The sequence below is a fragment of the Malus sylvestris genome, chromosome 6 (assembly GCF_916048215.2).
Source record: "Malus sylvestris chromosome 6, drMalSylv7.2, whole genome shotgun sequence".
Lineage (NCBI taxonomy): Eukaryota > Viridiplantae > Streptophyta > Magnoliopsida > Rosales > Rosaceae > Malus > Malus sylvestris.
This window is the reverse complement of record NC_062265.1, coordinates 33,017,850-33,041,130: the sequence shown is the minus strand read 5'-3', so window position 1 is coordinate 33,041,130 and position 23,281 is coordinate 33,017,850. Positions and strand designations below refer to the sequence as shown.

The window sequence follows — 23,281 nt, the reverse complement described above, 5'->3', positions numbered from 1 at the left end:
TGATGGTGGAGATGTGTTTTGATTTTTTTAAGAGCTAGGGAATTACGTCAGCCTTGGATTAATTTGTGGTCCTTTTTATTTATCTCAATTGTTTAACAAGTTTTTTATTTTTATTTTGTTAAATTTACCAAGTTTTTTATTGGATAATGTTAAAGAGACTAAATTTTTTACCTATTTTAATTAACAGCCACCGTACTGTAGTGATAGGATAGTTGGAAAATAGCTCATGTGGTGAATAAAACTAGGATTTAAGCTCCTGTGATAAATTTGTTAGGATTTATGCCCAAAATTAAAATTTCTGTCAATTTTCTGTTAATTATTATCACGTGAGCATCAAATATTAGACTAAAACAAAACTCTCCCTACACATATTAGGCTACAACAAACCTCTCCGTTAATTGTTAACACTTGAGACTGGCTTATGTGCTAATAATTAACATAAAATTGACGGAAATTTTAATTTTGGGCATAAATCCTAACAGACTTTATCACATAGGCTTAAATCCTAGTTTTTTTTTTTTACCACAAGAGCAATCTTCCAACTATCCTATCACCATGAGGACTATTAATCCAATTAAGTCTAAATTTTTAAGTCAAATTTGCAAACTTAATGATATGATTGTCAATAATTAAATTATTAACTAAATGTATAATTAACATGCTTGTTTTTTATTAATTTGATTTACAAATTTAGTATAAAAATTTAATCTCCCTCTCATACTTCATGAAAACAAATGACGTTGTGATCCAATCTATTTGTACTCATCACTCTATTAACGTTCATGTTGATTGACAGCCTAGAATGTTTGAGTATTTAATATTAGCAAGCGTACGCTACGTTACAGTGTTTCAATTATATAGTATGTTAATGCACAAAATCAGTGAAGACTTTGGTACAACAGAAAGTGTTAAGTTTGTGACATTCGTTAGATTACTTCGGTCACTAGTGTGGATAAGTATGTAAATGGATAGAGACTGGGAAGCAAACACAAGATGTACGTGGTTCACCCAGACTGGCTACGTCTACGGAATAGAGGAGTTCTCATTAATTGTGAAGGGTTTACACAAATACATAGTTTCAAGCTCTCCTTTAGTGAGTACAAGTGAATTATTTAGTACAAATGACATTAGGAAATATTTTGAGAGAATGATCTCTATTTATAGAATAGAGTTTCTAGTTTTATTCTGACATTGACACGTGTCGTGTTGTGATTTGCTTTTGATGTTGACACGTGTCGCGCTATGATTAGCTTCTAATGTCGACACGTGTCGCACTGTGATTGGCCTCCTGGTTGGAGGGAAACTCTTCTGGATCCTTAACGGTATAACGTTGACCGGTACTCAATAATTTCGGGATTGATCAAATATGGTACAAACACACTACAATATACGTCATGAAACATCTATTTCGAAAGTGACTAATAATATAGCATCTGATAAGGTGATCGGACCACCTAATAATTAAGTTGTCTGAGTCAAGTTTTTACTTGTTATAAGATGATTTAAGTTTCACTGTAATTTATACCAATAACATGACATCACGTCTTTCAATTTCTTAGCCATTTCAGGGTAATTTAATAGTTAGGAATGAATTTTAAGTATGTATTTTATACGGTAAGTTTTGATTTTAATTTCTGATGTTAACGAACCACACGATGGTAACCATATGAATCTTAAAATGGCTATGTGAATCTTCTTAACTTTTATAAAAATATACTGACGTGACGAAATTACCAGCTGGTCTCCTTTGTACACAAAAAACGAAGAGATAATTCTTGTTAGTCTGCATACAAGGGCGGCGTTCTGGGGTCTATGTATATTTTCTTTCCTTCAAGAAGACAGGATATTTCTATGCCAAATTATGAAATTAATTCTCTATCTTGTACGGGGGACTTTTAACTTTTGTGAAATGGTCTTAAAATATGTTAGGAATGTACTACAAATTTAGATACGAAAACTTGAAAATGATTAGATGAATGTATTTAAGAGAGAACTCAGTTTCAATTGATTTCTTTGAAAAATCATTTTGAAAATCCTTAATGTCTATCTTATTAATAAAACCATTGGCATTGACTAATTGACAGCAAGAACAGTTCATTAAGGAAAATGTTTAAACATTGATCGTGTTCTCGAATTTTAACTCTAAACAAAGAACTTATCAAATTACGCAATTGATTTTGTTGACGGTTTTACTATAATAAGACCTTAATCAAGCAAGAAATCGTCAAGAACAAACAAAGACAGGTAAGCCAAAAATCCTCATCACCACTCCCATCCTATCCCAAGCAAGCCGATCCAAGCAAATAGAAAAATTAAACAAAAATCAAAATCAAAACAAAAAAAGTGATAAAAATCAAAACCAACCACAGGATTTCACCCAACTCTGTGGGTCCTCAACGCACCTCAAATGTCAAAATTAAATATATAAAATCTACAAAACAAAAAATTAAAAATATCCACCTAACATTTTATTTAAACTACATATTAATAAATAAAAAATTTGTCAACAAAAAAAAAAGTGAGGAGACATTTTTCTCCTATCACAAAAAAAAATTAAGGACTTGCAATTTCACAAAATAAAATTGTTATTTTTTTGTTTAAACCCCATCTACAAATGATTGTATCATCTCTAATTAAAAAAAAAAACAAAAAACAAACCTCTCTCCCTCTCTTCCCACTCCATGTTTTTTCTCAATCTCCTTCACCCTCCTTCAATTTTAAAAACAAAAATAAAAAATATCACACATACCTTTTTCAAGCATATACTAGTTAGAGATTACAAAAAGTTGGCAAACATAAATAAATATTGACTAAAAACAAAATTTAAGAATTAAAGAAAAGCGACTTTCTTTATTTTAAAAAAAGTGAGAGACTTGCGTGAGGGGTTTCATTCCTACGCAATGCCCGCGCCTACCGGTTTTCTTCCAGTATTAAATTTGAATACCAAATCCAAATCCTAAATTTGTCTCTCCATTATATATTCCCCTTCAACAATTCAACTCTCTCACACCTTCCTCAAGTCTTCGAAATACCATTTGCTTTTTGCACCCTCTTTCTCTTTCTTGAGGTCCCCAAAGAATTTGCTAATTTTCTCTCCTTTTCTCATCCACCATCCCATCTTTTCTCTCTCCCCAACCATCTTTTTCCCATCTCCCAAGCAACTTTCTCTCTCTAGAAAAGACGTTAGCTAATATTTGCCCCCTTGTCCAACTATATATACCACCTCCCACCACCTCACTTATTATACTTGCCCACCACCACTTTTACCCCTAAAACCCTAATCCTTTTCTCTCTCAACCTTTTTTCCTTTGTGTGTGTGTCTCTCTCTCTAGAAAACCTAATCCTAGATTTGGGTTTTGTTTGTTCCCCCTTTAGAATCATACCTAAAACCCACTTTTCTATTTTCTCATTGGTGTAGAAAATGGATGACACAAGCAACCACTATAGGAAGCGAGCCCGAGATGACTCGGACAACTCGGAGAACTCAGAAACCAATAGTACCCAACCCGATACAAAACTCATCCGAGTCGACTCGAGCAACTCGGTTGCCAGCTCCCACCAGTCGGGCTACACCGGAGATGAATTGAACAACTCGGATATTAACTCGGGCGAGTCATCGACTCAGACTCCCGATCGAGTTGACTCGGACGAGTTGCGTATGGGGTCGGCGGAGGTCAAGCTGATACAAGACGACCTACTTAACATCCTGGACGACTCGGACGCCGTCCCGGAGATTCAAGACCTTGACTCGGTGATTAAGAGCTTCGAGGAGGAGATACAAGTTCCGGCATTTCCAGCGTCCGAAGACACGTCGGCTTCAGGCGAGTCGAGGCAGCCAGAGCTTGGTTACCTTCTGGAAGCTTCGGACGACGAGCTTGGTCTCCCACCGACCAATGGAGCAAATGAAGAGGAAAAAATCGAGGCCGCTGATTTCACCGAGAGTGGTTCCGAGGCCTTTGGATTTGATGGCATGGTAGGGTTCGATAACGACTTGATTCCAAGTTACGACTCGTTCGATTTCGGAATCGGTGGCGACTCTGAATTTATTAATGACAGTTATATTGGCGAATTTATTAATGACAGTTATATTGGCGGGGAGGAGTACTTGGCGTTAGGCGGTTTGTTTGATTACTCCGGCGGCGGCGTGTCGGATGATTCGTGGCGGACCGAGTCGCTTTCCGCTTCGTAGAAACGTTTCGGGCGGCATGCCGAAGGGTTTTGGTTAAACCCCCGGCCCGCTGCATGCGGAAAATGGGTTTTGTTTCATTTTACGCGCTAGACATGCAGATGTTCATATGATAGAGGTTGTAAAACTTGACAGAAGGCAACGTAAATGGAAATTTTGTGAATGTTGATATTGTTTTATGAGATGTGATATCTACACATCATTTTTTATTTGTTTCACACTTTTTTAATTTTCGTGTCGTTGGATCGGATGAATTGAAAAAGATCAAATGACAGAAATTAACTAGAGATGTGAGAAAAGTAAAAAAAATGTGTAGATAACACATCCCTTGTTTTATTTGTCTGTAAGATGTTACTTGACATAAAATATTCGTTCTAAATTTTTTATACAGTTTCATATATCAAAATATCTTTAATAGATATTCGTTTTAAATCTTTAACCGTACGCACATAAGAATGCATAGACCTATATATTTGTAATAATTCTGATATTGTACAGAAATTTATATATTATTAAAGATTTAGGATACTAAGGGGTGTTTTCAACTGAAATAGAGGGATTTTAATTTATTTAATGAATTTAAGAATATTCATGGGAAGTTAAGTGACTAATATATGTATTCAATTAAGATTTTAAACTAGTTTATTAAAATTCTTATAAATTTAGGTGTGTTTGCTTAGGATTCTAAAAGAGTTTATTATATTCTATGTATATTCAATTAAAATTCTCTTTTAAGGAATTTTTAGAAGTTGAGGAATTTGAAGAAACTTGAGAAATTTCGCATTGTGTTTTCATATTTAACTTATCTCAGGAGTTAAATTAAAATTTTACATAAAGTCTCTACAAATTAAAACTCTTATCAAATCTATGAATTTATCAATCCATCAAATCTCAATTAAATACACCTAGTCTATTATGACTTATTATGAGTGAATCACGGCTGATTTTGTTTGCCCAGGACTGAAAAATGTATTTTGAATTTTGTGGGGGTGTGATTCAAAAAGAGGAGGGAAGGGATGGTGGGGTAGGTCCTTCGATGTGAAGAGCTCAATGGTTTTGTTATCGTTTTCATGACTTCTTTTTTCAAAGCACAGCTAAAATGCTCATATCTTTGAAACAGTGCAGATGAAGATAGTAATGGAGGTCGATTGATTATATTTCAATTCTCAGGAGGGGATAGGTGTAGATTTAGTATTTTTTTCCCGACTAATCAGGTGATTTTCTTACTCATAATTTACTTTTACAAGTGCAAGTTTGTATCACTTTTTTTTAGAACAAGTACGATGTTTATTAAAGATGTCAACAGTTCGTACAAAGAGAATAGAACTGTGAACTTCTGACAAAAAAAAAATGTGATGGGGCTTTCAATCCAGACTCAAGGAAAAGGATAAGGATTGTCTGCCCTCTTATTTTCGGTGCTCTTTCGTGTCTTTCTGTTTTGTGTGGTCACGGTTAAGTCACGTCAACATTTTATATTATTTTATATTATAGAGATAATAAGACAAAAATGAATAATAATATAAAATGTTGACGTGATATAACTGTGACCACACAAACAGGAGGGCACCGAAAGTTGGAGGGCAGATAATCCTTGTCCCAAGGAAAAAGGAGGCCACCACTATAAACTTTGGAAATAAAAGTGGCTAAGTATTATTTTGGTATTGAGGTGTTTTTATAAAAAGTGAGTATAAAAAAAAGTTGAGCTAAAAAAGGTGTTTGGTAAACACTTAAAAACAACTTATTTTCACAGTTTTGGGTGAAAAAAAGCTGAAAACGTGAAACATTAAAAATGAGCTTATTCTCACAGCACAGCAGAAACAATTTTTTTCCAAAGCACAGCAATACCAAACCAGCTCTAAGTAGTGTTGGTTTTAGGATTTCATTTCCTTGCCTATTAGGGTTAGAGGTTAGTTTTCTATATATATCATACGAACCACATAGAATAACAAGTTAGACACAATGTAGTTCCTTCATTTTGTAGTTGTCTCGACTTTCTTCGTTTCTTCATTAATCAATTAATCTTTGTAGTCTGTTCATATGTTCGTTAGTGTAATATGATTTTCAACTAGACTATCCTCCAATAATATATCTGCTAATATGAAGCACTATTTTTCTGAAACACGATAATGAAATACAAATTTCATATCTAATTGGTTGCTTGCCAACAAATCAAAGTAGAACAGAATCAAATACGGGAATCAATATGTGTTGGATTCTTACTTCATTTTTATGGTGTTTTAAAAGTTTTTCTAACCGGTTTATACCATACTTAGGGCCTCCGTATTTAGACCTCGTATAAATACTCGGGGGACTCAAATGTAATTATGTAATAAATGGAGGGGTAAATATGTAATAAGTGAACAACCCTTATTCTATAAAAGGACCCATCACCCTCACAATTAGGGGAAGCCAACTCTTAGGCCTTAAGCTCCCTCATCCTCTCAAAGCTCTCACTCGCATATTCAGAGCTCTCTCTCTCCCTCAGAAATACAATATCAGTGTGGACGTAGCCCAAACCTTAGGGTGAACCACGATACATCTTGTGTTATTTACATTTCTTGCAGATTCATGGTCGAATTTTCGTTGTTCCAAGACCTCTGGTTTTGTGCATCAACACAACCAAAATTAAGTTGAATTCAACAGTGTAAGTTGTTGGGAGTGAATTTTATATCGAAAAAAAGACCTCGTATGTGCCAATAGTAGTTGGATTTATATGTAATGCTAATTGGTTCAGTGGTGGAAACTCAACTCTCTTTATTACAATAACAACAAAAAACAGTTGGGTTTAGTAAAAAAAAATTGAGAGTCATTCACAACCACTAATGAAGGATTCCTAAAAAAGTCAAGGATTAGTAATCTTTTTTTTTTAAATCAAATGGATTCGGTCTTATACAAACCCGAGCAAGATAATCAAAAAAGAAAGAAGATAAATTCTTCTTTCATTACTTAGGAGACGTGTAAGATGAAAGTCTCATGCACAATATTAAATGAGAGAAAGAAAGTGAGGTGACGAGGGAGGCCTATAAATGTGTTAAAATTGGGCTATGTCCGTAGAATCCATAACCCTCAAAAGAAAAAGAAAAACTTAAAAGTACAAAGTCCACAACTAGTTGGGTTGCTTGCCGCCAAACCAAAGTAGAACAAAAAGAAAAAAGGTAGAATCAAATATTAAGCTTCAATAAGGCTCATGACATGAGTCACAAACAGTTCAATTTATTTTATTTTATTTTACACGATAGCTTTATTTCAAATATTTTAGTTTGTAATAGATAATTAACCTCGGATCTTTAGGGTTTAGATATCTCGACCACACTTCTGATTACATTTATCGAGCGAGGTCCAACACTGATCCGGACGAAAGGCGCAACAGTAACAAGGTTTATTTTTAGAACAGCCGTCTCTGCAAAACGATATTTTGTCCTCGTATGGTTTCACCCTGAAATTGTTGACAACGTTGTTGTTGCTGCTAGTCATCGCACCAATGCCTTCATAGCGGCCTGTTTACAATATTTTCCGTACGGAAAAATAAATTAAAAGAACCAAAAAATAAGAAATTAAATAGATCTTTAAGTTGGCATGCATGAGAAATTTTTTGTACGTACTTTCAGTAAGAGCGGAGAGGGTTATGAAGACGATGCAGAAGAGAGCCAATTGCACTTTGATTGCTTTACCGGTCGCCATTGAAGTGTTTGTGAAGGAACTTTTGTGGTGACATATATGCATACAAATTGTTGGTTTTGATAACAAGAAATTTAAGCTAAAATTTTGGAGTGAAAATCCATGGTGATTTTCGTTACCTATTTAGAGTAACGAAATATAAGGTTAGTCATAATTTGTAGGATTTTTCTTTGTGCAAGAACTAGGGTTTAGCAATATATACATACATTTATTAAGGAGATTTACCTCCTATAAGCAAAAAAGAAATTTAATTACATTCTAATTTATTTAAGTCTTCACATTTTATTGTGTAATTACAGTAATCCAACCTTAAACCTAACTTACGGGTAACGGGCCGCTTCACCATTTTGGATCACCACAAAGACTTGTTCGATTTCTTCATCATTAATAAGAGCTAGAAAAGTTATTAGAATTACAGTCTTAGTGCAATTATCTTTTAGTTTGTAAAGTGAGAGTTTTTAAGTTTGATTTTCACAACAATTGACTTTGATATTAAATTATTATGACAGACTTATTGTCCAACTTTAATGAAAATCTCATACCCTTTAATATAAAATATTGTTGCATAATCTCTCACTTCCTAATGTAAAATATTGTTGAATAAAAAATGAATATGGCTTTTTTTTTTTAATCCAAAATGGTTCATGAGATTAATATAATTCTTTATTTTGGTCCATGACAATAAAAATTGGTAGAAGTGGTTCCTGAGTTTGTCCACTATAAATCATTTTGGTCATTTCCTGAAAATTTGCCAATATGCTCGCTAAATTGTCGCATAAATGACCATGTGAGCACATTTTAAGGGTATTTTTGTCAAACTATCAGGTTTGCAACCACTCAAACCAGCAGGAACACTGGAAATTTCATTCACCAACTCAGAAGGCAGGTCCTGTCTTAGCTTTCACGGAACGACCAAAATTATTTATAGTGGACAAACTCAAGAACCACTTCTATTGATTTTCATTGTTACGGACCAAATTGAGGAGAGGTGAAGGACCACTTTGGAAGACAAATCAAATTAAGTATGAGAAAATAAACAATACACCACATCACTGCTTGGGCTCATAAGATGGAACAATAGTTTACTAACTGGACCAAAGTGGACGGACCACATGATCCAATATGGAAAACAAATCTTGGTCAAGTTTTATAGAAAAACATCCATTATCATCTTCACACACTCATTATCTCATCCACACACGCTGCTGAAGAGATATTTGCACTTTGCTCATTTAGCTTTGAGCTGCTAAGAACACAGGGATTCTCACTCTTCTCCCTCATGGCTCTAGCCATAGCCAACAGTGGAAGTTCCACCGGCGGAGCTAGAGTCCCTTACAGCAGCTCCACCACCAGACAGTACCCCTACACCAACCTCTCCTCACAACGCCAGCTCCTCTTCCCTCCCTCCTCCAGAAGAGCCCTTCACGTGGTGGCAGCCAAGAGGTTCACCTCCAGAACTGGAAGGACCGACGGCAAGAACAGGAGGAGCAACACAACCACCAGAGACCAAGAACAAGACATGATGGGGTCGCAACGAACGGCTGAGATTGAAAACGTCGGTGGTGGGGCTGTGGGAAACGTTGATGATGGGTATTTCTTGCCTAAGCTTCCCGGGGATGAACCTTGCTTTTGGGAAGGTGAAAAATGGGACTGGCTTGGATTCTTTGTTGAGTACTTGTGGGCTTTTGGTATTGGCTTTGCGGTATGTTCACTACTACTCTTTGTTAATTCGTTCATCAATTTTTGTCCTTAATTTAATGTTGGGTGTTTATGTTCAATGATTCGTATGTAACAAATCGATGATTTCAGAATAATTTAGATTTTATTAATGAACCGTCTATTTATATGGTACTTATGAATCAACTAAACAATTACCAATTTGATTGATTCTTTTGCTAGAATGACCCTTAAATAATGAATATAAACAAATAGATCCAATTATAATTGTGTACTACGAAAGTTCGTTAATCACAACTTGATAAACACTAGTTAAGGGTGTACTTCTTTGTCAATATATAAACTGCCATGCGGATAAGTTAAAATACATAACAATGCATGATTAGATTAAAATACCGTAATTGTGGCATTCCTTGTGTTTACGTAAATTTTACAAATTGAAGGCTAACGTTTGACCCCCGGCCGTTTGTTTGTTTTTGTTTTTCCCTGCAGCTTATTGCTTGTTTAGTTGCTGCTACTTCTTACAATGAAGGAGCAACTGATTTCAAGGAAACTCCAGTCTACAAAGATTCGTTCCAGTCTCGGGAGTTTTTGGAAGAACCGGAGGCATCCAACCCGGATGTCTTCGAATCCAACCCGACTGAAGTGGCTCCTAGTTTGGAATAGTTTCTTAATGAAATACGTGATACAATCCTAGGCAAACAAACATTCTGTCATAGTTAAATATCTCTGTTTGTAAGGTGACTTTCCATATCTAAACATCTTTTTTTTTTCCTTTCTGAATTGTATTTTATTATCTTGTACGACGTTTATCAAATTGTCAGAGATAGCATTGTTTGTGGATGTATCTGTTTGAAGTAGAGAAAGTTTGTGTGTTACCGGGTGTATACACGTGTGTCTACATCTATCATCACACGGGTGTATACTTCCGGTAACCATCGAAAAACAGTTCCACAACACTTAAAACAAAACCTAAGTCAGCTGAGAGCCCATATATAATTTGACAGTCACCACTGTTTTTATTCAAATCAATAGAAGTTCGATGCTATCTAAGTAAAACCGTAATGAAATAAACTCTCGTTCCTAAGTTATAAGTAAAATCTCTAAACACAACATAAAAAACCATCCAGATATTAGTCTGGTGGTATAAATATGATCATGCTTAAAATGGAACTCCTGCCACCGGAAAACCTGCCACAGCGAAAGCCACTGCAAGATAACTTCCCATCTTCAATTTGGTCCCAGCATTTGCAGTTCTGCTAAACCCTAACCCCATCGTGGTGGGTATTGGTGCAGTTTGAGGCATTGGAGTGGCTGAAATCCCAAAAAAATACCAAGCCCGAATTCAAGAATTTAGAGGGGATAGTAAAAAGACTAAAATAAGCGAACTCAAATTACGTTTAGATTGTTATTTAATTTTTGAGGCATTATTTTGTAAAATTAGAGGGATTGCGCAAGAGTTGGATATTTTTATTTTTTCCTACCAGCAATTGTAGAATTAGCAGCAGATGAGTTGGTGTTTTTCCCCAGAGGGGGATCTTGAGAACTAGGTGAACTAGGAGGCACAGGTACAGGTATCCCTGCACCTGCAGCAAAAAGATCGAAAAAAGATTAGAATAACATGACTTAATGTAAGATTATGTATTGACACAGAACAGTGAACAGAGCTGGACTAAGAATCGTAAAAAAAAAACCATATTTTTCTTCAAAATCAGAAGTTACCCGAACAAGTAGAGATGTCGACTTGAAGGCTACAAACAACGGGAAGCTGGAGAGCGCGAGTGGTGTTGATAGGGAATGTGCTCAAAGTAGTATCGTTGAGAAAAAGGCAAAGGCACTCTGGCTGCTGGCTGTAGAGCAGCTTGAGGTTGTCACAGCATGATTGTGCAGGTGACATGGCAGTGCCTTGCACGAATGGCACACACGGGGCCAGTGGAAGAAGCCGCGTGGTGCATTGAGCAATGGTCGGGTTTTGTGAGAGGACGGGTGGTGGAAGGGAAACGAGAAAGAGGAGTAGAGTCAGAGAGGAAATGGAGAAAGGATCTTGAAGCAGAGAGCTGTTAGGGGAAGCCATTGTTGTGTTCTCATGTAGAAGAGTAAAAAAATTACCAAATAATGTGTAAATTAAATAGATGAATTGTGCATGTTTTGGATGTGATGAGTTTCTTCTGCATGTATGGTGTGTGTTATTCTCTGCATGCATTTCTTGCTGTCTTTTGAGTATCAGTTGCTACATGCACTTCTTGCTCTATTTCCCCAAGGTGCAATACAGTCTGACATGTACATTCAACTTCAAAGATTAACAAAAAGAAACGGTTATTGGCATGTCAATAATGTCATTTCGCACTCCTAGAAAAAAATACGCATCGAGAAGTGCATGATCACTTTGTTGAAGTGTCAATAATAGTTCCCCAGTTCCAATAGACTACAATACTGAAATTCGAGTCCTCCAATGATATGAATTTTGCTTTTATCTCCTTGTTTTAAGAATGTAATCCAATTTTCAAATAAGGTAGCTAGCTAGAAGGATCACTATCCAAAATAATCAAGCACAAAAGAAAAATCATTTGCGCAGTTAATATGATTTAATTGTTCTACCTATAAATTAAAAACTTCACTTTCTTCTCCAACATAAAGGTGATTGCAGTGAAATCAATACAGTCGGACCACTGCTGTTTCATGATTCTGACTTGCTACTTACAATTTTCCACGATAACTACTACAAGGAAAGGAAATATGAGCAAGAAATATTAAAGGCCATCAATGGACTCACCATTTTTGGTCAACTTCAAAATGAAATCCTGTCAATTTCTTCTGCTGTTACGCAAAATTTTGCATCTTGCTGTCCTAAAGCTCATGCAGCTCAAAATCATACAGATAAGATTTTTCAATCAAATATCTGATTCGATTAATTGGTAGGTGAACTGAAGCTAAACAGATTTAATTAACGCGGTTAGCTAATTAGCTGCTATATATATATATATATATATATATATATATATCACTATTCTAGATGTGGTGATGGTACAATGGTTTATTATGGCTTATCATTTCCTGTGCTGATAGATCAACAAAGCAAGGTCATGTCTCCAACTTCATGGGTTAAGAAAGAAGTTAGTTCCAATGAAAGGCCACAAGAAGGCCAGTGAAAGCCGGCTACTTCCTCTAACCGGCTCTTCTGCTAGAACCAGCCTAGAGATGCAGGAAGTGGTTATAGGTGCTGATTTTCGATGCAGCAAGTGTCAAAAGAGCGCATGCCAGGTGATATCGGATGTTGATGGTAAGAGTTCTTTAAAACCTTTAAAATGATCTGCCACTCAATCAAAAAAAACTTCTAATGTACTCGTTGATGAGGTTTTGCATTTCTTGCAGATGTGGATTCCATGGTGGTACATCTTTTGGATAAGAAGGTTACACTCACTTGTGAACCAGTCCGTAAAGGATCTCTAAGAAAAATCTCGGCCATCTGCGGAAAACTATCTCACAGAGCCTTAAGGACTGCAAGGTTTTATACGCGTCACTGATTCCGCCAAAAAATCGTTTCTGATAACGAATTGTCCTATGCATGTAAAAATACCTAGTATTTGTGTTTCCTAAACCCTTAAGTTATGATCATTAGCTGTGATGTTGGCTGAGGTGGTGTTACAATAAAAATATCCTTAGGCCTATCCTAAATAAAGAGACACATGTAAAGCAGGTCTCCGATCATACCTTTTCTTAATCCTAAATGGTATGTAACAACTTAGGATTCATATGTAAATATGGTACTTATTAAAAATAAGCTCGAATACGGCTTCTCGTAATTAGAATGTGTATATATTTTTTATCTGGTCTGGTATGAAATGAACTTATAATCATAGAATTGACTCGATCATCAGATATAATTTTATAAATCATAAGTTCATAATATACTTTGGCCATTTCCATTTTGGATGGAACAAATTAAACTATTGATTCTTCGATTCCAGTTATTAATAGGTTCCCTACAAGCAACCTAGAAATTTTTTACATAAAATTAGATATAAACTCAAAGGCATCATGATGTACATTGAAGATGACTAGTAAATCAAATATGATTTGTGTAAAACAAGCCTATACAGCCATTTCTTATACTGGCTGTTCCTTAATTCCAAAGGCAAGATTAGAGAGAAATAATACAAAAGAGAGAATTTTGAAATCCCAAGGGGAAACCATTAATTAGAGTCAACTAAACTTTCCACATTCACCAGGATTAAAGCATTTATCATGAATTTGGAAAGGAAAAAAAGGTGTATTCAGAAAGCTGATGCTTTTCTATTGGCATATATATAGTTATATGCGCTTCTGAAAGCAAGAAAGTTATTATGCTCTAAGCTTAGCGCACACGGGAAATAAAAAAAGTTGACAAAAAACAATGCAAACAAGTCAAGAATATAATGGAAAAATCTAGCCGCATTGCCAGCGGATACATATATATATATATGTGTGTGTGTGTGTGTGTGTGTCTTTACTGGGTGGAAGAATCAGATCCCAAGATGAACAGTCCATGAATTAATGAATCAACAGAATCAATGTAACCAGCTCATGACACTCTCCATTCATCCTTTTTCGTTTTCTATAATATCACAATGCATCATTGCCTTTAATATCACCATTTTTCGTCGTCCATTCGAGAGTTTTGGACAGCAATAGTACACATCTGTCTCTCATTACGATTTCATGGCAGACAAGGTATGCTTCAATTGACATTTTTTAGGGGTCATGGAATTTCATTAGTTTCTAATCTTAGTTATCTTCTGTATGATCTGATATTGATTATGCATGTCCAGTTCTGCTACATGCTGATGAGAATCCATATGGACTGCAATGGTTGTTACAGAAAAGTAAGGAGAGCAATTCTCGATATTCGAGGTGAGAACACTTTTTTTCTCTAATCTCTAAACTCTTGGCTAGCTAGTAAAGTTGGCTAGAGCAGTCTTCTCCTTTCCAGCAGTTTATATTAGATTATAAACTCTAAATTTTGTCACACAATTACACAAATATATATAATTTGTTTGTTCATGATTTTGTTATGCATAGAGTTGGAGACTCATTCCATAGAGAAGAAGGAGTGCAGGGTGAGCGTATGCGGCAGATTTATACCGCAGGACGTAGCGATCAAGATAAGGAAGAAGACAAATCGCAGAGTTGAGATACTCGATATACAAGAGCTTATGAGCAGTAACACCAATGATCAAGATCACCTTCAAGATCAGACGCCACATACGCCTTTGATCATTTCTTGGAATAATGTCGTCTCGTACCCTAACCAAGTTGAAACTTTTTGTACAGAATCACACCACCGTTAAACTTGAGTCGCCTGATTAATTTGCGCATTTAAAACTACTGTAACCATCTTTCTTTACAGAGTTGGAGTATGCGGGATAACTTGTATTACCTTAAGTTTAATTTGAGGTTAGAGAGACTGGTCAAGTTTGGTGTACATTCCTTATATCTAGTATTTTATTAAGAGACTAATTACTTTACTTTGAGGCCAGACTACGTTTTATAATCCCCGTAATTTCATTTGATCTTCGACTTAAGGATTCATAGTTTTGACATAAGGGCAGTCTTGCAGTTTGTTTAAGATTTCAACTTAAGAGAATCCATTCAATTAACAAAATTAAACTGACGTTTTTGTCAGAATTTTTTTTTTTTAAATTCTTACGAACTTATACACATTTTTTCAATTTTTCATACGAACTAATATTTTAAGAAACTTGTCATATCAATTTTCTAAAAATTTGTCATCTCACACTATCTCCATTAAGTTTTTTATAAAAAAAAAAAATTAGGTTTCATAGTTATTTCAGACTTTTGACCTCATTTTGACGTATTTTTTATTTTTATACAAAAGTATATGTACACAAAGGGTGGGAGAATAAATTGAGTTTGAACTTTTGAGATGACAAATTTATGTACTTCTCTTTAGTACAAACCTAAAAACTTTGGCTATTAAAAACAAAATGTCATGTTTGTTTAAAAAACTTATGGTGAACTACTAAAAAAATTACATTAGGTTCGCTGACAAGGAGTTTAAAATCCTCATTCGATTGCAACCCTAGTACAATCCCCAATTCGATTTCTGATTTCAGTTTATGGTGTCAGTGCTCATGATATTTTATTTTGATTTCTACATGATCTACTAGCTTAGAATCAGAGAGATTTTTCACTGGTACTTGAAATACAAGACGGGATACTAAATGTTAATATACAATTAGAGGAACATTTCAATTTTTTTTTTCTCTAATTGTAAGATAAAATACAGTGTTCTCCCATATCTCGACATACTAGAAAATGTGGCTTTTTTTTTTTTTTTTTGAAAAGATACAATACTAGATTTCATTTCATTATAAATTGCATTACAAAGGTTGATCCATCTCTAAGCATAGAGCTACACACAGTCCTCAACAAGTATATAAGTTAAGATACTAGGTGGGGAACCGGTCCATTCACAACTTTGCATCAGAGATAGGCCGACTTTTGCAAGGCGATGAGCAGCAACATTCGTGTTTTGACGAATGTGGGTGATATTTGCTTCAGTGATTGTGTTGAGTAGAGCTTTGCAATCCTCCACAACTTGTTCGATGGGTGACAAATTGAGGGTAGGATCCCTTAACGCCTCTACAATCAGAAGTATGTTTCAATAAAAAGGAATTGATAACCCCTGTCCATCGCCCATAGCAAACTTTCCCTCAACACCATAGCTTACGAGAGCAGCAGGGAGGATATATTTTCAGAGCTTCCAATACAAGCAGCCACAAAAATACCATCACCATCCCTGATAATAGCACCGAAACCAGCAGCAAGGCTTGCTGCATTCCATGACCCATCAACATTCATCTTGAGTTGCCCCTGGGGTGGGACAATCCATATAGGGGTGCTTCTAGGGGTGGGCACGGTTTGGTTTGGTGCGGTTTTAAGTGAAACCAAAACTGAAACCGCAAGTTTTTGCAGTTTGGTTTGGTGTGGTTTTGAGGCTAAAACCAAAATGAAACCAAACCATTTGGTTTGGTTCGGTTTGGTTTGGTTTCATTGTTTGAAAAAGCTATTATGGTTACCTAGTTGTATCTCATTTCATCCAATTCAATAAAAAAGTTTTGGTGTTTAAACTTTTGACATTAAAAACAAGTCCTTCAATAGCCCAAATGCAGCATTATTTATTGTAGTCAACAACCAAGATGCAATACACATTCAATCTTAAGTTCAAGAGAGTTCACATCATGATGCAGGGATTGAAATCAACATGCAGCCCTAAGTAACGCGAACATCTCCTTAATCAAGGGGCGGATTCAATTCGTGTAGGCGTGTGTAATTGTGTATACTGGCGGAAACCTATCTAGTATCTACCCATTATTCGCATGTTATATAAAATTTGGAAGAAAAATTTCAAGGCATGGCCATTCTTGTAAGCAACAAGCCTAATTAGTACTTAATTTGCTAAATTTAATACTTAAATCTAATAAGAAGTGGATTATATCGACTAATCTAGAAGCAGATATGACATTTTGTCTTTTTTTTTTTTTGCATAACTCGTGAACTTGAATCATATTAAATTTTACTCTGATTTATCAAGTTTATATGTACAATCAAGAACATTTTGACATTCTGATGTTCATGAACGAAGAAAATTCGAAGACTAACCAACGAAAAACCAAATCCCCTTTTGATTCAAAACCCAACCCTGAACTCTAGAGGCTAGGAGCTGGAATGAAGGGGAGGCCGAGAAAGAGAGAGTTAGAAGCTTAGATGAATAAAGTTGAGCAGTACAGACTAGAAGAAAGAAAAGATGGAGATTATGTGGAAAGAGCAGTACAGACTAGAAGAAAGAAAAGATGGAGATTATGTGGAAATATTATGATGAGGTTGAGTCCATAGTAAATGTATGGACTCAATGAAATAACAAATTAAAATTTAACATTTAATAAAGTTGTGCGGTTTTGGTTTTGGCGCGGTTTTCAAAAGCTAAAACAGAAAACCACATCGTTTCTTACTTTGCGGTTTGGTTTGAAAACCGCAAAACCAAACCATTCGGTGCGGTTCGATTTGATTCGTGTTTCGGTGCCAAGTGCCCACCCCTAGGTGCTTCTCAATCTGCTATTCTGTTCCTCACCTGCGTTCGTGGTTCTGGTAAACTCAAGCCACCATTGAATAGCACTAGCAGTACATACCTCAGGAGACTCCAGCTTCTCGTCCCAGAGTTTCTTGTTCCGTGCCCCCCATAGTGCCCAACAGACCACTAGGAAAACATCAAAACTTGCCTTGGGTATCAAATCCGCAATCTCATTGATCCATATCATGTAGGATAGAGGGTGAGTGTTCCTCAAAAGTGGACCCACCTGCGAGCTCATCCACGCACATTTCGCATAATGGCATTCCTTCATTAGGTGGATGGTAGATTCGCCATATGCACCACACAATCCATATGTGGCTTTGTTTTTAATAAACATGTGCATGAATTTGAATTGACTGTTCAACAGCCACTGTATCAAGTTTCTACATTTGTCCAGAACCACTGTATAATTTGCTGCAATAAGTCGAAAAGGTGACGAATCATTTCCCTTGCTGTTGAAGGAAGTACGAATCATTACGATACGCGTTCGAATGATAAAACCTTATCCGGATAAATTTAACGGCGCTGCCAAACTCCGTCAAATCAATTAATTGAAACCCGCAGCAATTTCTTTGCACCTTCCGTAACTAAATTATTGGACCTCTCTCGTTAATTTGGTTACATCCGGCCAAAATAATAGTTTCGTTATAAAAAAAATAATATTTTTGTTTCTCAAATAATACAATTTTTAAAGATTATATAATTATTATTAATATTCTAAAAATCTAATTATGAACTAATAATGCTTACCCTTTTATGCATCATATCTGACCAAATGTAAATAAGGTTGCTCGAATGTTTTGGTTGGAAGAATCTTCTGATATAATTACAAATTTTCTTTTAGAGAATAGTACAAACTTTGTAATTTTGTTGATGCAGGAAGCTTTTTTCCCTTTGAGCTAGTTGAAATCTCCAACAAAGTTTTGATTGAGACTCATTTAAATGCATCCGCTTTTTTATATGTATGTATCATTTTTATTGTGTCAAAGAATATCGTACTTGTTCTAAAAAAACTATCAAATAAAACGTAAATTGACATAGCACCACAATTTCGTACTAAAAGTAAATAAACACTGGAAAAAGCACTCCAAATTTCTAGAATATAACAAAAAAAGACAAATAACAACAAAATTTCTTTAGATCCAAACCAAAACATTTTCTGAAGCAAAAAAACAAAAGTAAATAAACAAATAAATAATAAATAAAAAATCCCAAAATAGTATAACCACATGTCTCCAAGTTCAACAAATTCAAGCTCGTACTTTCTTGTTTTGTAATTAACTTTTCTTTCCTCTTCGGTGTTACAAAGATTTTTCGTTCCCTCTGCTTTCCACTTTCCCTCTTCCAACAAAAATGGCAGCAAAATTGGGTTCCTTCAAGTACACTTTCCAGGAGAAGAGAGAGCGGTTGCTCTCCGTCCAGAAGGGCTACTCCTACTCCGAGCTGGGTGGCTTCCCCAACATCGAGGAGCAAGACCCTTCGTCGGGGTCTACCCGCTACTGCACTTTCCGATCAGTCTCCGACCGAATTGTCGGCTGGTGCCGAACCGTGCAACATGTCTCGAAACGGGCCGTTAAGATGGGTCAGTCCGATCCGAGAAAGATCATCTTCGCCGCGAAGATGGGTCTGGCGCTGATGATCATCTCGCTGCTCATCTTCCTCAAAGAGCCGTTCAAGCAGCTGAGCCGCTACTCCGTCTGGGCAATTCTTACCGTTGTGGTGGTGTTCGAGTTCAGCATAGGTAAAATTGCTGTCTTGCCCATTCTCTTTGTTTTCGGGTTTATTTAGCAGTTTCATCATCTGGGTCTTCGTCCAATTGGTTTTACGGCGGAACCTCAACTTTCTTCGGCCCGATGCTTTTAAGCATTTCTCTGTTTTTATTGGATATTACTTTTGATTTTTTTTGCAGAATTTGAGTTCTTTGTTTGTAGATTTGTTTATTTAATGTGGAAAGAAACGAACTTTACTGTGGTGAATTTAATAAAGTGGAATGTAATCAGTGAAGGGAATTGGAAAAAGCATGGAGCTCATGATTATAATAATTAATTGAAGCTAAGGTTTTTTCCTTCTTTTTGGTTCACGGGAAGTTGTTATTTAGAAGAACGAATTTTTTGAGACGAAAAATCTTTCTTTTGTATTAATAGTAGTTTGAAGGGTAAATTCTTTTTGTTACCGTTGGACCTTCGACTCGATTTTGTTCTTAGCCGGGATTCAAAGTGCGTTTCTTTTACACTGCAATCTGTGTTCTTGTGCAGGAGCGACTCTGAGCAAAGGATTTAACCGCGGGTTGGGGACCCTTTCGGCTGGAGGCCTGGCTTTGGTTGTGGCAAACTTATGTGAGCTAGCTGGAGAGTGGGAAGAAATCGTTATTTTCGCTAGCATCTTTATCGTAGGTCTGGATTTGCAACCAGTGTACAGTTTTGGTTTTTGTAATGTCATTGAAAAGTTCAACTATATGCTAGACTTGCTAGTTGCTAACTTTTTGTTTGATTTTCATTTTCGTGACATATTATGCGGTTGCTAGGATTTCTTGCAACTTATGCGAAGCTATACCCGACAATGAAGCCTTATGAATATGGGTTTCGGGTGTTCTTGTTGACATTTTGTTTCATCATGGTATCTGGGTATCGAACGAGGGAATTTCTTCATACAGCTGTGTCTCGATTCTTTCTCATTGCACTGGGTGCTGGTGTTGGTTTGGGAGTAAATATATGCATTTTTCCCATCTGGGCTGGTGAGGATCTGCACAACTTGGTGGTAAAAAATTTCCTGGGTGTTGCAAAATCACTGGAAGGTTCGTTTACCGTATGCTTCGAATTTGTTGGACATTGTAAAATCTTTTTCTTTTATATGCCAAATCCCAGTTTTGTCATTTCCAATTTCCTTTGCTGACCATCTTTATCATTTTTTAGGTGTTGTTAACAGTTACCTTAATTGCGTTGAATATGAGAGGGTCCCTTCCAAGATTCTTACCTATCAAGCTTCAGATGATCCACTCTATAGTGGCTACAGATCTGCTGTGGAATCTAGAAGCCAAGAGGACACTCTGGTATTTTCCATTGCAATATGTTGATGATTGGCAATTCACTGCATTAGCATATTTTTCGGTTTTGGTTTTGGTTTTGTTTTAAACTCATTATTTTTGTTTGAAGATGGGATTTGCTATCTGGGAGCCACCACATGGTCGATACAGAATGCTTAGATATCCATGGAAGAACTATGCAAAAGTGGGTGGTGCACTGAGGCATTGTGCATTTATGGTCATGGCATTGCACGGATGTATACTTTCTGAAATACAGGTACTAACCATGTCCAACCACATCTTGAGGCTATTAGTAACAGAGATTTAGTGTTGGTTTTTTTTTTTTTTTTTCATTTATCTGTGCTTCTAAAGATGGTTTGATGTAGCATGGCAATTTGCTCATTTGAAAAGCAGATCCTTCTAATTTATCGTTAATTGTGTTTGTTTGAGAACGTGTAATTTCTTTCCCACGTCTGTGAGACTGTGACCACAATGGAATTTGTGCACTCAGGGTGTTCATAGATTTGTTTGTTGCTTAAATTTATCCTCATGGTCTACCTTTGCCCGTTAATTTGAATTGTGCATAAATTACCATAATTTAAGTTTTTCTTGCGTATACATGAATTGCGAGGAAGCTCATTGAGTACCGGTAGTCATGGGATCCATGACCTTTTCATTATCATGCATGGGAAAGTTTTTCCTGCAAAACATCTCCGGTGTTTTGGTATTGAAGAATTCTTGTTGAATGATCTATTTGTGTGGGGTATAAATACTGTATTTCTAATTTTTTACGTGGTTTCTCATTTTGGATGTTGATCTTGTTTATGTGTGTGCACCTTTAACGTCTTCAAGATTATGGTTTTTCTTGAACTATCTATTTCTTTGTGTTCATTTATTTGAAATGTTTTAATGTCTTTTTACTGAACCGCCGGTATATTTATATGTAGGCTCCTGCTGAGCGAAGACAAGTATTTCGTAAGGAACTTCAAAGGGTAGGTTATGAAGGTGCCAAAGTCTTACGTGAACTTGGAAACAAACTGAAAACAATGGAGAAAATAGGTCCCATAGATATACTCAATGAAGTGCACGAGGCTGCAGAAGACTTACAAAAGAAAGTTGACCAGAAGTCGTACCTGCTTGTTAATTCAGAAGGCTGGGAGATTGGAAGTCGACCAAAGGAGCTGGGAGAACCTCAGGACTTACTGAACGTGGATGATGAAGAAAATTATTTCCGGGAATACAAATCCCTTAGTGAAGCTGTACTTGATCTCAGTTCTTTTCCTGCGCCTCAAAGTTGGGATAGCCAGATGCCCGCGAAGCCAAATGGCCCAGGCTCTGTACCAACTGAAGTCAACCACTCGAACTTGCCCACAGGTGTTTCGTCAGGAAGCATGTTCATGAAACAGATATCGTGGCCTGCAGGACTTAAATTTAAGGCTGAGGAACCGCCAGTGGCGGAGGAATCCAAAACCTATGAAAATGCTAGTCAGTTGTCGTTAGCCACATTTACATCCCTGTTGATAGAGTTTGTCGCAAGGCTTCAAAATCTCGTAGACTCATTTGAAGAACTAAGTGAGAAAGCACATTTCAAGGAACCTGCCGAACCACCAGAAATATTACAGCCACCTCGCAGTCACAGGTTTTGGACCCGGTTGCTCAACTGTCTGAAATCCTGAAATCAGCACGCGGCAGTACTATTCCGCTTTATGGAGATCTGCTTCTACTGCTAGTTCAGTTCCAAAATACAACGGCGGCACTGTTTTCTTCTGCTGCTGTCAATGTCATTGCTCACAAGAGCAGTCGGCCTTCTTATTCATCGATGGCAGGTGAAGTGATCTCTATTTGGTTGACAAAGTAAGCATATAAGCCGCCCGGAGATGGTGATACCTCCGCCGGGGATGGGTCGGATAATTTGCAGGCTAACGTTAAGATTACTCAGATCAATAGGGGATAATGAAACTGTTGTTTTCTGACTAACACTGCATACTGATGTTGGTGGTTCTAGTTTTTGCTCCACCAAATTGTCAGATAATATAATTCGGAGTTAACAACTTTTTACTAGGCTCTGTAAGACTGTAACGCCCCTGTATCGCGAACTATATATTCATCTATATATATTGCGTTTCAATTCCTAATCGAATTCAATGCTCGTATTTCACACAGTAGGTCTTGACTTCGATTACTCACGCTAATGAATTACACAACGGTGGCAAGGGAGGTTAAAATGCCTCTGAAGTCTTCTGGAAGGCTAAAAGAGTGGATTTCCGTGTTAAAACCATCAGGTCTTTCGAAAAAAAAGGGAAAATAAATTAGACTTGACTTTTTAATACTAATAGTAGAGATATCACTAAGTACTACGGTCTGGTGATATTCCTCTTTACTTGAAAGTGAGAGGTCTTAGGTTCGAATCTTGTGGATGACGAATTCGATACCAAATTAGGCTGTCGGCTTAGCCAAACTCCCCATTTCCTTAGTGAAAAAATATCGATGTATGAAAGAAAAAAAAAATACCAATAGTAGAGATAAAAATGGGGGAAAACCGGATCCGGTGCTGCCCAAATTGGGACACGGAAAAAGAAAATCGGGT

General features: G+C 36.4%; 5 protein-coding genes and 1 pseudogene across 5 annotated transcripts; 5 read left to right on the top strand and 1 right to left on the bottom strand.

Moving 5' to 3' along the window:
* The first annotated feature begins 2,980 nt into the window (after nt 1-2,980).
* On the top strand, nt 2,981-4,349 carry LOC126627505 (uncharacterized). The gene has a single exon (XM_050297081.1). It carries the CDS (start codon nt 3,422-3,424, stop codon nt 4,187-4,189), a length of 768 nt encoding a protein of 255 aa, XP_050153038.1. The 5' UTR covers nt 2,981-3,421; the 3' UTR covers nt 4,190-4,349.
* A 4,685-nt stretch (nt 4,350-9,034) lies between these two features.
* Nucleotides 9,035-10,384, top strand: LOC126627322 (uncharacterized). The gene is made up of 2 exons (XM_050296778.1): nt 9,035-9,566; nt 10,034-10,384. Exons 1-2 carry the CDS (start codon nt 9,144-9,146, stop codon nt 10,205-10,207), a joined length of 597 nt encoding a protein of 198 aa, XP_050152735.1. The 5' UTR covers nt 9,035-9,143; the 3' UTR covers nt 10,208-10,384.
* A 222-nt stretch (nt 10,385-10,606) lies between these two features.
* Nucleotides 10,607-11,681, bottom strand: LOC126627321 (non-specific lipid transfer protein GPI-anchored 10-like). The gene is made up of 3 exons (XM_050296777.1): nt 11,264-11,681; nt 11,026-11,127; nt 10,607-10,855 (listed from the first exon to the last, which is right to left on the bottom strand). The coding sequence occupies exons 1-3, from the start codon at nt 11,613-11,615 to the stop codon at nt 10,704-10,706; spliced, it is 606 nt and encodes a 201-aa protein (XP_050152734.1). The 5' UTR covers nt 11,616-11,681; the 3' UTR covers nt 10,607-10,703.
* An 889-nt stretch (nt 11,682-12,570) lies between these two features.
* On the top strand, nt 12,571-13,350 carry LOC126626879 (uncharacterized; annotated as a pseudogene).
* Nucleotides 13,351-13,920: 570 nt separating this feature from the next.
* LOC126626962 (heavy metal-associated isoprenylated plant protein 26-like) lies at nt 13,921-15,056 on the top strand. The gene is made up of 3 exons (XM_050296369.1): nt 13,921-14,251; nt 14,350-14,431; nt 14,600-15,056. Exons 1-3 carry the CDS (start codon nt 14,240-14,242, stop codon nt 14,866-14,868), a joined length of 363 nt encoding a protein of 120 aa, XP_050152326.1. The 5' UTR covers nt 13,921-14,239; the 3' UTR covers nt 14,869-15,056.
* A 3,877-nt stretch (nt 15,057-18,933) lies between these two features.
* Nucleotides 18,934-22,834, top strand: LOC126625982 (aluminum-activated malate transporter 9-like). The gene is made up of 6 exons (XM_050295119.1): nt 18,934-19,413; nt 19,928-20,065; nt 20,197-20,466; nt 20,585-20,721; nt 20,825-20,971; nt 21,642-22,834. The coding sequence occupies exons 1-6, from the start codon at nt 19,026-19,028 to the stop codon at nt 22,368-22,370; spliced, it is 1,809 nt and encodes a 602-aa protein (XP_050151076.1). The 5' UTR covers nt 18,934-19,025; the 3' UTR covers nt 22,371-22,834.
* The last annotated feature ends 447 nt before the right edge of the window (nt 22,835-23,281 follow it).